The sequence below is a fragment of the Genypterus blacodes genome, unplaced genomic scaffold (genome assembly GCF_046128005.1).
Source record: "Genypterus blacodes isolate CSIRO-AG114 ecotype Tasmania unplaced genomic scaffold, CSIRO-AGI_Gbla_v1 ptg000148l_1, whole genome shotgun sequence".
In the NCBI taxonomy this organism is placed as follows: domain Eukaryota; kingdom Metazoa; phylum Chordata; class Actinopteri; order Ophidiiformes; family Ophidiidae; genus Genypterus; species Genypterus blacodes.
The window spans coordinates 319,646-337,519 of record NW_027466950.1 but is presented as its reverse complement, the minus strand read 5'-3'; the positions used below and the strand labels follow the sequence as shown (position 1 = coordinate 337,519).

The following is a 17,874-nucleotide window of genomic DNA, read 5'->3' as shown; positions in this document are numbered from 1 at the left end:
GCAGTAATGCCTCATGTATATTTGGAGAACAGCAGTATCCTATTAATCCCTTCCATTATGATTCAGTTTCTACTTGCCATAAATGGGCGTCTGCACTTGGAACAAAAAAAGTGAATGACCTGCCAAGTGGGATCTGATCACAATGCAGCAGAATCCACACAACGACAGAGACGGAATGTTAAGACAATGAAGCCATAAACCTAAACTAAGACAAAGAGAAAACAAATGCTCCTTTCCTTTACTGTAATTTCAAAGTGATGAGGTGTAGAATGGCAGTGACCTCAGAAATTATAGTATTTTTCTAAGTGTTCGAAAGCCTCAGCACAGTGAAATATACATAGATGAAGAGATAATGACATATTATTCATTCTGTCTGCTTGGGTGATCCATTTTTCCGAAAAAGTTGTTTCTTTTTTGTTAAAGCAAGAATAATTTCTTTACTGATGTTATACAACTTCCTCCCATTCAAGTCGCTGGATCCTATTTTTGTCCAGGTGACAGGGTTGCATCTACATCAAAGGTGAGTGAGATGTAATTGACTGTAAACTGGGTTCTGAGTCATCGCTTGTCACATGGCCTGTGTGAACTTCCTTAAAAGCGTTCTTTATTTGTTATTTTTATGAATCTTCACCTTTTCTGATCAAAAGCTTCTCAATATCACAATCCCCAAACCCGTGCTTGAAGGCAGAGTTGTACATCCGTTTCATCTCCCCTCAAGTGCTTGTAAGCGAGTATTGATGCGGTGGAGCTGAACGTCTCCTTTTTGAAACGTTCACCTCAAAGGTGCTGAATCCCAAATATCCACACGATCGGGCTGAGCCGCCTGGAAAATCAAACGCCTTTCAATCTCTTCCAAGCTCTTTATAAGGAGCTGCTGATGTTCAAGGCTCTTCGAAAGCTCTGCCTGCCAGCCTGCATGTAAGAACTGCTAATTTGCTCAACTTTTGTCTCTCACGTTCTGCAGCGCAGGAAACCCACACATACACAAGCGCGCATAGACACTAAACACACTAATAGACACTGAAATTGCACCAGAAACACATGTTATACATTGAGTCTCCCTGAGTGTACATTTCTCAGCTGAGTGTTGTCAATTTCTCTCCAACTCAAGTCCATTTAATCCAAGTTGCCCCATTTACTTTTGTTCACCAGCTTGGAAAAATACAGCGTTTTCTCACTGACAGTGGAAATTCATTTCTATAACAAACCCACTGAAGGATTTCAAAAGAACAACTCCCATCCAAATGAATCGTGCAGAGTCTGCTTGAGCATACATTATTGGGATTTTCCAGGAATGTCATTCAGCGTGGATTGAAATCAGTTTTAGTCACTGATTTAATAACCTGCACTTAATCTATCCCCCTTTTCAGTCTCAGAACAATCTGTGTGCCGTGTTTGGAGTAGAATCTATGAATGCTCTTCATCCTTTGCGCCTGGAAAGATTGCTTTAGAGTGAATATGCAAGAAGTAACATACCAGCCTTAGAAGTTAGAAGCAGTAGCAGTAGTCACTCTGATGTGTTTGCTGTCTGCTGGGATTCAGTTCTACACCGCTTCATGCTTATGCATCCTTAAGAGTGACATGCTTCATTATCTTAAGAACTACAAGCAAACCATGAACTGAAGAAGACGACAAGATGAAGAAGATAAAAGGCGGAAAAGTGACACCTCCAAGGACAGGCGGTTTGCTATTTGATCAAAGTTGAAACTGACACAATATCGTAACGGATATTAATTTATTTTGATCACAATCAAGTGCTGCAATTTCATGTTTAAAAGTTTGGGCAGAACCTTGCATATATGATATTTAATCTCAATAATAGCAAACAAACCTTGTGTCCTGCAAAGAGGGTCTTTAAAGTTTCACATCTCAACTTATAAACAGTAAAACACAACTTATCAAATACAAATAGTCAGTTCATCCTGAAGTTTGTACTGCGAAAATGTGAAAGACACATATTTGGCATTGAGAGTCTAACCAAGAATGCTTTTTTACTTGTCGTTCATGTCCTAATAATAATGTCAGTGCAGTAATTCAGTGTGTGCTTTTGAGGAACCCTGGCAGCGGGCTATGCATGTACTAATTTTCAGCTGAGTTGAAAACAGCTGGTCTCTGACAGATGCAGTGGGAGGAACTAGCTCAGAAACATCCTCAAAAGAATCGCGTACGAGATCCATCCAGCGACGGTAAGTGCAGCTACTTACAGTCAAAGCCTCGTCTTGTAAGGGAGTGTCATCAATATTGTCAACCCTATCGAAGGTGAACCATCTACACACTAATTAGGTGCGAAAGCTAACGGTAATTTCATCCTTGTCACAGTTCTGTGGCCTGCGTGAGGCGAGTCCCTTCACAGAGGACGGTGATGGAGAAGAGCTTGCATTAATGAGGGGAAACACAGCAGGCAGGAGCAAAGAAACTATCACTTAAAGAGCCAAGATGGCCACTAATATCCATAGCCTCCAGAATAAAAGTGATGAGATGACACATTATAATAATGATGCATAAGTGCACCGTAAGCATCTTAACACAAAGTCATTTCGTTCTTAAAGAATATTTGCAACATGCACTGGGCAAAGTATTATTTCTGTTAGAAAAGTTTCTATCTGAATTAGGCCGCAGTTAAACGTATCGGCTGGAATTTCATACATCACATGAATTATGTATTCTGAGCAGCATTTTGAAAAGACACGCCATGCTAATGTGTGTATCATCCTTCCATGCATCCTCCCATCCATACACTCTTCCACTCTACCCAGCTGTCCTGTGCAGGCATGCAGGGACGAGTCCATGACAGGGCCGACCGAAACCTACAAGCTGCTTCACGCTCGCATTCACACTTTACAGAGTCCGACTACAAATAACTTCCATGTTTTTGGACAATCAGAGACACCATGTTTAGTATTAGAATTAAAAATGCAAAGATCTGGATGACTGCCGATATTTCATGATCACTTATTCACTTTATTAAGCATATGCGAATGAAGATCTCTCTGATCAGTAAAAGATGTGAATGTGTGTGTTTGTGGGTGTGTGTGTGTGTGTGTGAGGTAGAAAATCATGAGTGCACACTATTGTTTTTAGAATTTGTTCATAGCACACTAAAGTCTTGTAATTCTTTACATCTGAATTGGAAAAAAATGCACATTTCTACGCACTGAATTCCTCTAGAGAAAGATAGAAGTGTGTGTGTATGTGTGTGTGTGTGCTTGTGTTTCAGATGGCTGCTGGTGAAGGATTCTTTTGTTCTCTACATGAAGCCGAAGGACATCCAGGTTGGAACTGCGATCCTCTATGATAAGGGCCTCCACATCAAGATAAGCACCCGGGAGACCGGCGTCCATCATGGAGTCACCGTCGAGAACCTCTGCAGGAAGGCCTCTGTTCTTATCGGCTTTACATTTTGCTTTGATGGCACAGCCACATGTTTGTGCTGACTGCACATCTCCGACTCCCACACAGAATATTCCTGTGGCCCACGCGTAAACGCTGCATACACCCACGTTGTGCAAAGCCATCCATCAAACTCTCTCAACAAAGGTCTAATGAACAAGAAACAGTGTATATTTACTCTATTTCTCAGTGGGAATGAATAATATCTTGTTCCATCATAAGTAATCAACCTGTGTACATATTGTGGCATGCATAGCCCATTCATGGGTTTTCCCTGAAGTGTAGTAAAGACTTCCTGAGGAAGAACGGCCATGGATCCTTCACCTTTATCGGGAAGAACACAACCACACAATTGTAGGACATTGATGTTAATGTTACCTGATGAAAACAAATGGCCATCTCAGCCGCTTATAGTGTGTGTGTTGGCCCAGGCTACTTTGATGCCAGTGTTGACGGCTTAGAGATTTCTATCACAGCGCGGTCGTACTTTCAGTTTTCTAATTATAGAGTCTTTGTTCCTGTATCCTACATTATACACTGTAAATCATTTTTAGTGTTCAATTTAAAAACATGTTTTCTCTGCTGCTGCACTTTTTTCAATAATCAGAATATGATCAAAATGTTTGTGTGCACGTCAACATTGTTTCTTCATATATTCTTTATACTGGATGCACTTGTTGGCTACCGTGCAGACTTTTGTGCAAATCAAAGACAGTGACTCCACATGATTACAAGCACCAGTGAAGAAGAGAGCCGCATCCACCATTTAACCCCGCAACCACTGAGATCAGCCAGCAAATCCTTTAATGAGCTAAAACAGTGGATCTCATTCCCGCAGATACGGAGCACTCAATAGTCTCCATCACATCTAATTAGCTAAACTCTATTTTGCTCATTTGATCAAGAGTCGGCGCCTTCTAGATCTAAACACGAAACGTTCCTGATTAAGCTCATTAAGGCCCAGTAATTATCTGATGTGTTCAGTCAGATGTGGGTAGAGCAGATGGAAAAGATGTAGCAGGTCCCCAAGAGCAGGACTGAGAACCACTGCTAGAAACACTTCAAGGATCAATTAGAATGATGGGATGTGAAATGCCTTAATTGATGACTTAATTCAAGTGTTAACATACCTTTAAGTGGCAATTGAAACACCATCAAACAACTTTATGAATGAGAGTGAGGCGGAGGCGGTAGGAGGATGCAGGGTGGTATAAATAGTGCCACTCAGTCAGCTCCAGTGTTCTTCTCCTGGTAACACATGTTTGCATTTGCAAGTGAGGTGGCCACAGAGAAGCAGCAGGAGGCAGAAGGAATCAGAAAGGAAGCGAGTCAAGGAGCCGTATTTAAGTCGGGTACGTGCTGTCCAAACAACACGGCCTATTAGGGAGTCTGATTGCACCCAGAGCCATAAATCACTGTCAAAGTGAATGTTTGCTGTGGCAACTCTGCAAGCAGATAGTTAGAAATCATTCTTGCTCATTAGTAGTGTAAGAAATTAGTTTGACACTATCCAGGTAAGCACTTATATTTACGTTTGTTACAGGAGGTGGTGGGTTTTGATGTTGACTGATCATTTTGAAGACCACTTTTCTGATTCACAGTACAACAACACTCCTGGCTGGTTTGGTTTCTGTTTCTGAAGTTGGACTTGAACAGAAGCTCCAGTTGTGAAGGTTTAGTGCTTGTATCTTGTTCCATATTAAGTGAGTCTAAGGGTGGATGATCCCAAATCCCTGTATTTTATGTGGGCAAAAATATTGTTATTTTAGAAAATCAGTTGCCAACAGTCATCCAAAGACACAGCTAAAACTCTGTTTGGTTCCATCAACTTTATCCCAGGTGTCTACGGTCCTGCTTTCCCGACTGAATGAGCCGTCACAACACATCAGTATACAGGATGGAAGAGTGGCAGCACCCACCCTGTGCCAGCTACAGTGCAATCCCCATCCCTGGGCTGCAAGGAGGGCTAGATACTTAGATCATGTGCTAGATGCCAGGCCAGGTCTCTTAGGGGACAGCGGAACCTTTTGTCTGCATGTGGACCCCCCACTGAGTTCATTTCTAGAGGGGTCAGGATTCAGACTATGCGGACAGAGAGGATGGATGGATGAATGGAGTGGCCAGAGGGGGATTGCAGAGTGGGGACGTACCAGAGCTGGCAGTGGTTAGCTTGATTTGATCTGTAGTATGGTCCCTGCTGGTGCCTTCTCCCTGCTGTTGCTCACGAAACTGTTCCGCCAAAAACCCTCTCGTCGCCATGGCACCCCAGGCCCTGGCATGATTGACACATTGTCATATTATCTCACGACAGCGCTGGTGGAGAGAGAAGGCTGAGGACTGATACTGAGAAGTGGCGGGGGACTTGCGGGCGGATAGACCGACGCTCACACGCACACACACACACACACACACACACACACAATCTCACATAGCTGCACACACAAGCCCCGAGGAGCTCTAACACTCACCAGCTGCGTAATGAAGGTACAGCTCAGCCGTGGTGTGTGTGCATGTTCATGCTCTAGAGGCAGAATACTTCTAACACCGCATAGACGGGCGCAGATGTTTTGCACATTGTGTGTATCATGCGTGAGTCACTATTTTGGGCTTCGGAATCACTCCACTGTTTTCTTTATGAGTTTCATTATAGCTGGAGGTCGCTTAAAGCCTTTATTTAAGTCCCACTTAGAGGAGATACGTAAAGGACGCTGGGTTGTGGCATCAGAATGTCAACATATCAAAAGAATCAAAGAATGTAATATAAAATTGTACAGACCAGTATTGTGTTTCTTTCAGTTTCCCTTTATTATCAATATTTCATTTTCCAATTCAAATCCTATTCCAAGGACATAGTGATCTCACATGTGTCCATTGGAGACATTTGGAAATCCTTCACTCCTTCCTGTGGTTGTGAGACAGCAGGTGGGTAGACAACGAGACAATTTCAGTCCCGGTCATGAAATAAGGCAGAATGTTTTGACATTTTAGGTCTTTAGAGATGAACCAAATTCATTTAGAGTGACAAAGACGGGGAGGGAGATGAGAGGTATCATGTAACACGGATAAGAGTCATCCTTGTTACAGATGAGACAAGGTCACAGGTAAGAGCCAGTGGTCCGGGCCATGGTATGTCTACTGTACATCAGTTTACTTCTGTTACTCTTCACTTTCAGATCACTTTAAACTCACAATGAAACCTCACACTCATACCAAGGGTAGCTGGATGTCTCCGGGTCTCTTGAGTTGGCAGTGAAAACAGTTCTCAGGGTTCCGCTGCCAGCAGTGGGCCACCAATGTTTGTCCACATGGGCGTGACCCTTAGCGAGGGTCAGGTCAGAGCGGGCACGGCAGGAACGTCTGGGCGGGATGATGAGTGTCAGAACTCATCACATGTCAGTGCAGACAAGCGCCTGACAGTTGGCTGACTTTGAGCCATGAGTTAAGGAGCATCTCTGCATATTGCTCTAAACTTTCTCTTAACAAACCATACTCATATATATGCATTAAATATTGTATTATATTGAATCATATATTTTTCAGCATCATATTTACATTCTCACACCCATTTGCCAAATATGAATTATGTAAAACCTTTCTTTGCCAGTCTTTACTATTCATTGTTCTTGTATTTATGTCATTTATTATTTGGCAGCTGTACTGAGCAGAGTCAGGCCAACACTAAATCACCATTAGAGAGCATCTGTGGCCCACTTTAAGCACTGATATTCATCCACCTCCGTCTCTCACACTGAGAGGTGGAGGCTAATCTCTTCGGGTACCCCCTAACCCCCTATTGCCTGTCTTCAACCCCCCCCTTTCTCCCTTTCTTCCCTCCTTTCCCCTCTGGAGGCCTGCATTAAACATAAAGACTCTGCATGGATGAGTGAGTCAACAAATTACCACAGCCAATAAATGGGAGAAAATGATCTGCCCCTCTATATGCCATCAGTCGCTCTCATTTTCCCTCCCTTTTGCCTTCTCCTTTATCCCTCCCTCTCTTCCGCCCCCCCTTACCTTACTGTCCTCCATTAGGTTATTGTAGCAGGCTTTTAAATAAACATGATCTTAGCCGGACTGTCTCCTTATTGCATTTAGTTAGAGCATCCCTGCTCATGCTTGACTGGTTGTGTCCATCAACTCACGGGGGCCTGACCTGCTGCAAAATCTCAGCTAATACACACGAAACTGCTACAGCTGCTGGTCTAACCTTTGAGTGTCTCCTAAGGAGCACATTGATATTTGCACTTAATAAAATTATGCCTACCAGGAGAATATGCCGCTGACATTTGCCATTTGTCAAGTTGAGGTGGCAGTGACGCTTTATGAGTCATTAGTGTTCAGCCATGTGTGGGTACAGTCAGTAGTTGCTTTGCCCGCGGTCGTCTGCAACATGAGAGCGATCTCATCCAAGATCCCATTTAACTGCTACATTACATGAGAGCAGACGTCTTTTCACCCCTGTACCTGCAGAACATTAGCACCATTTTTTCCATCTTGCACACAGCATGGAGTACATCATTCCTCCATTCTAATGGAGTGTCGCATACGTAGCATATGTCAAAATATTTCTAAAGCTAAACACAAGTAGGCTGACTCCTATATTAGTTTTTTCCATATTCCTGTGCGGCACACTGGCACCATAGCTGAGGAGAGTGAGGAAGAACGCAGCTTTAACTGACGTGATGGACAGGTCCATGAGGCATAGGAGCTGAGACGTAGGGTTCATTTACACGTTATCCAGACAAGGAAAGAGCGTGTTAATACGAAACGCAAACGCATACAGAGAGGATTTGTAATCCAATCTCCTACACCACACACTGTATGTACTGTATGTGGTCAGGCTGGGATTGTGATCAAATATCAGTCACGGCCAGCCAGGTGTAAAAGCAATCTTTGCAGCTGGGAAACACTGGTGAGATGAACTCCACCCACAAAACATCACTTTCCATCTTAATTTAAGTGATTTTGAATCAGGAATTGTGCGAAACGCTTAAGATCACAATGCAGGAGGAATCCAATGACAACACAATATTTAATGCAAGGTGTAAATGCGGCTTTGGGGCTTTAATTACACCGACTTGACCTGGTTGATCATCCGTTTGTCCCTGATACAGTCAAACAGAGGTCATAGTGTTGTGTTAGGAGCCTGTGGTCAGTAGTTCTTTTGTAGACTTCATAAACAAACTATAGAATGCGGCGCCCATTGGCAGCAGCAGGGTGGGCATAGTGAGTGATGAGCCTCGTATTTTGATTGGGGGCAGATGGGTTCAAGTTATTTATCATGCGCCTTGCTGTACTGCATCCTTGAGCGAAACACCAGCCAGCTCCATGTGTAACATTCTATAAGTCATGTGCTGTGACCTCCATGAGCCCTAAGCATCAACAAAGGATCAAGTTGTATCCCGCAACATCCAGCTCCTCCATGTTATGCAGTTTTTAAATCGAGGGGCATGCAGTATTCTGGATCTGTCTGTGTGTATTTTTGTGTCCGAGGGCAGCAGAAGTCGGGCCAAGTTGTGCTCCGCAATGGTCTCCCCTCTCCCACCCTGAGACTGGCATAACAAAAATCTGTCTGCGCTCCGCTGAGTCTGAATCCCTTGGCCTCCATTACTGCTTACCACTGGCCTTATGGTACATCCAGGCATTTAGATACAGTATGTGGTAAGTTGGCAAACTCGCACAACAATATCGCAATTCTACGTTTTGTCTCTGTGAGCATGTGTGTGTGTGTGTGTGTCGGTAGAGGCAGACTCCCTGCAGAGGCACATCAGTATTAATGAGCTGTGTGGAGAGGCACATTTCTTGCAGGGTAAAGACTACTGTATCTCCATCCTCATGGGCTGGGTCAAGCTTGACAAAGCTCTTGATTGCATTGTGCACTTACTGACTCGCTTGCTCCAAAGCTAATAAAGGACGTCATGGTGAACATGTACACACAGTAGATTCTGGTGAAAGGGAATCTAATGACTGAAGCTAAATGGAGTAATTCTGCAGATTAATCGAATGAGGCGTTGATCCACCAAAGTAATGGTTTGACCGTCTTTTGATGCTCCTTCTGTCCAGCTTCAACTTATTTTCTGAGACGTTGTCATGCCGAAATATCAAAATTCTATTTTAAATGAATTTTTGATCAGAGCAGTTTCTGGTCAAACCATCCAAGAAGACAATGATTTTCACTTTGATGTCATTTGATGTTTGATTTTTGTGCACATATAATGACAACATTCTGGTTTGATATCATTTTGTGAATCTTCGAATGCAGCCAATACAAAACAAAACAGAGGGGAAGCAAAATGGAAGTTGTCAGCTTGTGTTTGAGTTCTCTATGTCTCTGTCGCCACCATACCATTTCCCTGTCTGGGCCTTTATATGGCTCTGTGTCGGGGGGCTTACATTCTAATGACTAGGTAGGACGCAGTAGGAGGAGGGGGCCGGATGACAAATACATACATTAAAATCTGTTCTAGAGGAAGGGGAGGGAACTGGCTGACTGGAATTAAAGGAGCTCTGTGATCTCCTGAGTAGAACGAGGAAATATGCAGATGCTGACTGAGCCGGGGAGGAAGCAGTTGTTCTTTTGTTACGACACACAATAACCATGAGTTTATCAGCTTAATATTGAGCTTTTGCTATTTGACAAGACATTACAAACTCCCACAATGCCTTGATACTCAATGGCAGTATTAGGTAAAATAGTGATAAGCCAGTCAGGCATTTCATTCATTCATTCATCAAATGATTTTTTATAACATAAGTTTGGAAAATGTAGTGATGTTGCTACTGGTATATCACACCAAAGTCCCATTGCAGTGTGAACGCTCGCTCTCCTCATAATGTCACATTTATTTTCCACTCGCTCTCAAACTCCATATGCAGCCATGCACAATTCAACATAATTACAGAGCTTGAAAACACAAAATGAACGCTAATGTCTTACTGAGTTCTATGGTCACATTAAAGAAATGTTTTCCAGGAGATCTGTGAGATTGGTCTCCGAAGTGAAATTTATTAGTTTGAGCTTAGCACCCCCTGCAGGTGGGCATTGTTCCCTGCTAATAATAGCTTTAATGCTCACACAGAATCAAGAGAATCTCATTGTTCCCCCCCTTTCGCTGCAATTACAGGCTTTTCTACTTTGATTGGTGGGAAATGGAATTGGTTTGAGTCTGTATGATTTCCTTCCGAGTATGCCACTCATATTCCAATCTTGGCTCCAGATCAGACAAAGCCAGTCTCCCAGTAATTAAAGAAGCCAAAGCCAGGTGTAGAACTGGGGAACTGGGGAAGCATAGCCAGATGAATGGGGCTGATTAGGTGTTTAGTGAAAGTGAGAATTCCTGGCTGGAACACAAAGTACAGTCTCATTGGGTGTTCAATGGGGTGGCAACTGACTGCTGCTGATGAGGTACATGAGGTAACAAGGCCTGAAGATCATTTTCCACATTCATCACATTCACAAAGGGAAGACGGGCTTCAAAAAAAGAGAATATAAAAGAAAGCAATCTAAACAAATATATTTCAAGCATGAAACAGGCTTTCAAATGTAACTTTGAGAGGAAATAGATTTCCGTGGTAATTGGGCTGAAAACAGACACCGATCGGTTGAGGAGATCATTGTGTAAAAACTACAGAGCGTATCTGTGTGGGATGGTGAGACTCAGCAGACATTGAGTGAGATTACTGCTTTGTTTTGCACTTTTTGCATGTTTTTGTAACGAATCAGCGAGAGGCACGTGCCATTTCCCCGTATTGCAGACGCATACCAGCGGCACACATTAGGTCGTAGGTCATATTTTGGTCTTTAGTGAACGACAGCTGTGGTCAGTTCAAGGTCAACATACTCAGAGCAGCGTCGCTCGGATACAAGCCAACTTTCCGAGTGGAAAATGAGAGTTTTTTCTCCCTTCATTGAGACTAAAATGGATTTTAATCAACACATTATGCTAGTTGTTAATTGCTTTTGCCGCCTGCTGCTAAAATAATTTGCTACTTTTTTATTGTAGTTGTAGCCATCTGTTTCAAAACACAGGGACAGGATCAGGCCTAGACCTGGGGTGGATGTTGACATTAGATACAGGCGGCTAATTTGCACCACCATCACCTTATTTATGAGGCTGGGAATGTGTGGAAAGGCATTAGAGCGAGGAATAAAAATGAATACGCACTCAAATAATGAACTTCAATCAGTCTTCAGAGATACATTACGGTACCTCCATTCAAAACGCAACCTCATCCTTCTGTTAAATAACGGCAAATGACTGTTATCCATCCACACATGCCAGATTGTCCTGCTTTCATTTGGAATATGTGGTATTTGGGGAATATGGCGGAACAATGTCCTCATGAAGCTGCTTTAACCCCCCACCCGCCGTCCGTTAATTGCTGCAGACAGACTCTGCGTTCAATAATGTCTGGTAGGGACAATAGAGAATCAGCCTTCCACATTACTGCAGTGACCTTTAGTCTGCTCCGGCTCGTCTTCTGTCTGAATGCACAGAAAACCTCTCTTTCCTGCCGTCTCTCATGGTTCATGTGTGTTTTTTATGTTCTGTTCTTTTCCTGTCTGACCGTCCAGTCAGGCCAAGGGGTCGACAAATAGCAGTGTCTTCAATCTTAACCACACATTTTATTATTTGGTTGCCTTGAAAACTCTCAAATACTTTATTGTTTTATAATTTCTATATTATTTTGACAAGAATTCAGTACAGCCACAGGACAAACTGCTGCCATACGGTGAACAATGACAATATACAGTTTCTACTTCTGCTGTAATTGATAAGGACTCTGAATGCATCACTTGGTAATATATTGATCACCTGTTGTTTTGTTAATAACACCCTCTGCTCAATTCCTGTTAAGGCAGCGCCGCCACCAGGTTGGACAGTTCTGTCTCAAAGCAGACAGACAATCAGATCTTTGATGCAATTGACCCTCTCTAGCATGGAGACAAAGCTTTCAAAATGAGAAGAACAATGATCCAACACACAGAACAAGTTTCAAGCGTATACCTGCCATGGTTCTGTTGTACAGACTCACCTCTTTTCACACAATCTATGACAACACACACACACACACACACACACACACACACACACACACACACACACACACACACACACACACACACACACACACACACACACAACTTCCAAACAAACAGCTATGAAAGTGTTGAAACATGATATTTCACAATAGCAACCTAGTTAGCACCCTAATCAGCAACCTAGCCAAAAAGGGTAAGTAGCATTTAGCATAAACTTTAACATTCTCTCAGCCATAACACCACCTTAATATCGAGTAAATTTGCAAACTCGCTGTCATTTTGAAACTTGAAATGTCCTGAAACTATATCCAGGTACTATATCCATTCTTTGATGAACTCAAATAAGAGAACAACTGATAAAAACAAGCAAAACACATAGGCTCCAGGCTTAACCGTTATAAAGCTCAAATTTGATTGAACATGAATGTGATTTCTACGTAAAAATCCCTGAATAGCTCTGGTCTCTCATGCATAGCGTATTTTTTGCATTAACGAGTGTGGTGATCTTTTACAGTGAGGAGATGAGGCGTTTTGAGTATATGCCATGATGCCGCTTCCAGGGTTTGAAGGCGACATCGCAGCAGGAGGGGACCGAGCTATCAAAGCCATCATGTAGTTTAATTACACGTAATCTCGACTCTCAGACACTCTTATACTCCCTCGGCTCTGAAGAACTTCCTCCCCAATTACCAAAGTGCCTCAATTAGGCCCCAAATAAGCAGTGGACATGCACGAGGGAAGAGATGGGCAAATTACTATGGCGAGGGTAAAAACAACAGGCCGCGAAAGAGCCAGTGCAATGCAGAGGCAATTAAAAGACAAAAAAAGTGTTCTACCACGCAGGGCGAAAATGAAGAAAGAGAGAAAAAGCCCTTTGATGAGTGAGTTCTGAGCTAAGTGGAGCTTAAGAGGGGATGGTTGAGGAGAAGAAAGAGGGAGAAAAGAGAAATTAAAGACAGTTGATTGGCAAGAGGACTGATGTCACACTGTTTCCCTACAGGACCATATGTCGGGGAGCACTCAATCATCGAGGGTCTGAAATGTGTGAGTAAGTAGACGTCCCACAGGCAGCTGATTCTCTACCCTCGCTCTGCTTTTTGCACACATTCATTATCTCGCCAACCCCACACACGCTCTGTGAAACTTACTGGGCTTTTGAATGGACAAATGAAGACCCTGTCTCTTTTAATGGGCTAATTCTGTGTCTAACAAGGGCCCTTGTTAAGGGGAAACGCTCGAGCTGCACCCAGCGGTATGATTATGAGTACATTAGTCAATTAGCTCAGATTTAACCCCGATCAAACGCCTGATGAATTAACTAGAGAGAAATATGTCATCAAGGAACGCAAGGAAATACAATGAGTGGCTGACTGCTGGAGCTAGATCTCCTTCTGAGGACCCACGCTGACCACAGAGCTGAACTCATCCGTATGCAGAACACGCTGCTCATGGTGACAACTCGTCGTCATTATGAGGCTAAGCAATGTTACAGTATCACTGTACGAGATAGAACAAAGTTGGATCCATATAGAGGAGGGAAAAAAGTTGACCACAACATGTCGACCTGTCAGAGCATTACTGACGTCTCAATACCAGATTAGCACACGGCCAGCAGAGGGCAGTGTTTTCCAGAGAAGTAAACTGGACCTGAGAGGAGCAGATGTGCACTCAGGGATTCATTAAACAGCATCTGTCCACTCAATTACCCCCATCATTGTCCAAAAACCATCTTATTTTTATTCATCAGAAGATAATTAAATTCCTTATAAATTGAGTTGAATTGCCTGATTGATGATCAAGCAGAAAATCTGTCGAAAAAGGAAGGGCCTAAATGAAAAGATGCTTACAGATAGAAACATAAACAAAGTCTCTCTGGAGTGTTATTATGAAATGTGTGTTTTGTAATTATCTTCCCACTCAACACTATTACATACTCTAAATGTTTCGATGCATAATTACGTCATGAATATTCCAAAATTCCATATCTTACTTGAATCTAATTTGTTTGTATGTACATGATTCCCAGCTACAAGGTAAATTATTCGCAGGTCCCCATTTGATGGAAATTAAAGATAAGATGCGTTCTCATATATGCCTACACAGCGTAGGCCTTTATTGCAATAAATTAATACTTTAGAAATCAAAAGAATTTATAACAATTGATAAAATATATCGTGTTTTTGACAGACACAATTACAGAAGATAGACATACTTAATAGACTTCATTTCTACACAATCATAAATGTAGATTTAAACTTTAATTTGCTTGTCCTACCATAATTAAGAACAAGACACCTGGATTAAGTATCATGTGACCATAAGAAAATGTATATTTACATACATTTTAAAGGGGTAAATACTGAGGACCAGAACAAACGACATTTGCACAATTAACATTAAGAGGAGGACAGAAAAAAGGACAATACAAATAAAAAGCATGAACACACACACGCACAGTAGCAGCTTCTCAGTTTTTCATAAATCTTACATAAAGATTCTTTCTTTCTCATTCTAACAACTTTAAAAATAGCTTTTCCCCCTACATACTCTGTTTCAACACCATATGACCCTGCATAGAAAAATTAAAAACCAGTGGAAACCACAGAGTAAAAAAGTCCAAATTGCAGACATGTGTCATCAATAGCTTGCAGACACACACACAGCAAGTCTACGTTCTAACCGGTACCAAACCTGGATACAAAAACTATCTGAAAACTGATCTTTGCATCCATTGATCGTTGGCGATCAGAAGGAGACATGTGAATCAGCGTCTGCGTTTCTCTCAGGCGTTTCCTCTCTAAATGTCAATGAGGTCATCTCCACTTTCGTCGCTCTCCACTGTCAGCTGACGAGTCCACCATTTCTTCACCTCTGACCCAGAAGAGGCCTCATTGTTCACCGGGTTCATCTTACACACAATGGACTTGACACTGGTGCGACCTAACAGCACACACAAGAAGAAGAATGCCTTTTAAATGAATTCTTCACTTGACAACTTAATAAAACGACCATATAAACCATCACAGGGACATTTGCTCAAGTTCAAACTTCCTATCTGGAGTCTAACAGACGTCACACAGAGTCAAACAGAGTCACACAGACCTGCAGGCAGTCGCCACTGTCCCAGCTTCCTTTGGGGACGTCCCAGGTCTGAGGAGTCCTGTCTGTAGCCTCCTCTGTCTGACAACGTGGGGCTCAGCAGCTGCTGGAGGCCACTCATCTAAACAAAGAGAGAGATTCTTTGTTACGCCAGGGTAAGTGCACGCCTGCAGATTTTATGATGCGTTTGTGATACGTCAAGCTGTGAGTGTGTGCTGGTCTGTGCGCGTGTGTTGGCATGTGGTGGTTTACCTCAGGCTGCGAGGGGTTGTCCGCGTTGTTAGCGTTGTGGTCTTCACTCGGCACTGTGGTCTCTATGCTGGGGGGGTTGAGGAAGCGGCTCAGCTCCTGCTGCTGGCTCTCTCTCAGGCTGTGGATGATGCTACACGACTGCTGCTGTTTCTGCACACACACATACATATGTGGTGAATGTACTGTATGCACAAGTGCAAGTGCATACAGTACATTCACCACATATGTCAACACAACCCTGACAGGCACTTCCCTTTATAGTCAGGACTTGATAGTGTATTCATAACGTGTGTGTGTTTGTGTGTCAGACTAACCGCACGGATGCGTTTGAGGCACTTCTTGAGCCACATGCGTATGGTCTGCTTGGCCACCTCTTCTTCAATGGTGTACTCCAACTGTTCCCTGGCCAACAGCTCCTCCAGCTGGAGAGACTTCCTAATGTCTACTGAGCGGTATGACAGCATGCTGGAGGACAACAGAGACCGAGGATCACAGAGACAGATTTGGTGACAGAAGACTGAATACATTTAAAAATTGGATCTTATAAGGAAAGCTAGTATAGTTACAGCTAACACAGTACAATTCAATTCAACTTTGATGTCATTTTCAATGCTTTAGCATGACAACAAAATGTACACTTTTGTTCCCAAGAGAAGCAGGTCAACAGAGTGATACTAGGATAAATAATGACATACAATACAATTAAATATACAAGTAAGATACAGTAGCAATAAGAACAAAATATTAGGATGTATACATATTGACATGATATATCCCATACTTAATACAGAGATGGAAGGATGGCACATGGGAACATGGGCCATACATGTTTTATTATTATTTATCACATAAAACATTAAATCGTGACCTCCTGGTAAAAAGATTTCATCCTAATTCACTATTGGGACTGTTAGGACAAATGTCATCAGAGGATTATCCATCACCTCATCTGTCACATAGCTTATCCAGCAGTCAATATGGGTTTATTACTTGGCAAAGGCAATGGGTTTATTACTTGGCTATATTACAGTAATTTCCCTCAGGATAATAAACTTTCATCTTATCTTAAAGATGAAAACAAGAACACAACACCATTCTAGACTACACTGTAGAGGAGAGACTCTGGGGTTGGTGCTGTGTAAACAAGGATCATATAAAGGAAATGTGGTCACAAACACCATCAGACGTGGACCTCCACTGGGAAAGACAGAACTAGATCCCTCGGGTAAGAAATGTGGCAAATGCTTGTGTGTGACCTGTGACATTTGTCCGAATAAAATATGCCACTATGACAACAAAGTCATACCCACTAATATGTGTGTGAATGTGGTGGTCACCTGAGCACATCATGAAAGGTCACATCTCCTCCGCTGTGCAGTCGCTCCATCTCGTAGCACATGTGCTTAAACAGTAATTTGTCCTTGTCCAGGTCCACCTCCAGCCTGCCTCTTAGCAGACGCAGCAGGAACTTCACCCTTGATGTCGGGATCACGCCCTGATTTCATACGGTGACATGAGAGACTGTGACATTAGTGCAAAGATCGTTTGTTCCAATCATCACTTCTTTAAACTGCAAATGAGAGTGAAGAATATGCGGGACTGGCTATTTCACAGACCAACAGCAGAAACACTCTCATCAACCGTATGATGAGTCCTTGAAGGTGGCACCATGGATAGGTGTGGGGGGACTCCCTCCGTCATCCAGCACCCACTGAGCTCACGACCTTTAACCCGATCATTGCCCATTTCTTTCCCACCATCTCATTATCGCTTACATTATTAGATCTTTTCTATCTTATTTGTCTGCACCTGGCTCACATCTTCATCCTCCCTCCCACATTCCTCACCTCCCGTTTATCATCAACCATGTTCCAGATGATCTGGAAGTGTCTCAGGTCATTATAACTCAGCAGCTGGTCCTCCTCAGTGGAGTAGAACAGAGAGAAGTTCTCCACGATGATGGCTGCAGCAATACAGAGAGGTACACTATTAATATTAATATACAACTCTTAGGTGACAATAATATTCATAGGGAACTGAAATCGGTTTAACTTTGACAGTAATTAATCAATGCAAGTTCTTGCTGTTTG

The 17,874-nt window shown here is 42.7% G+C and overlaps 1 protein-coding gene across 1 annotated transcript in view; it reads right to left on the bottom strand.

The window, feature by feature from the left end:
• Positions 1-14,683: 14,683 nt before the first annotated feature.
• nalcn (sodium leak channel, non-selective) overlaps positions 14,684-17,874 on the bottom strand; it is a 59,814-nt gene continuing 56,623 nt past the window's right edge. The window contains exons 39-44 of the mRNA XM_076165687.1: positions 17,632-17,747; positions 17,122-17,279; positions 16,099-16,249; positions 15,785-15,934; positions 15,536-15,653; positions 14,684-15,373 (exon numbers count right to left, since the gene is read on the bottom strand). Of these exons, the coding sequence (XP_076021802.1) occupies positions 15,231-15,373; positions 15,536-15,653; positions 15,785-15,934; positions 16,099-16,249; positions 17,122-17,279; positions 17,632-17,747 (836 nt within the window). The 3' untranslated portion in view covers positions 14,684-15,230. The remainder of the gene's footprint in view (positions 15,374-15,535; positions 15,654-15,784; positions 15,935-16,098; positions 16,250-17,121; positions 17,280-17,631; positions 17,748-17,874) is intronic.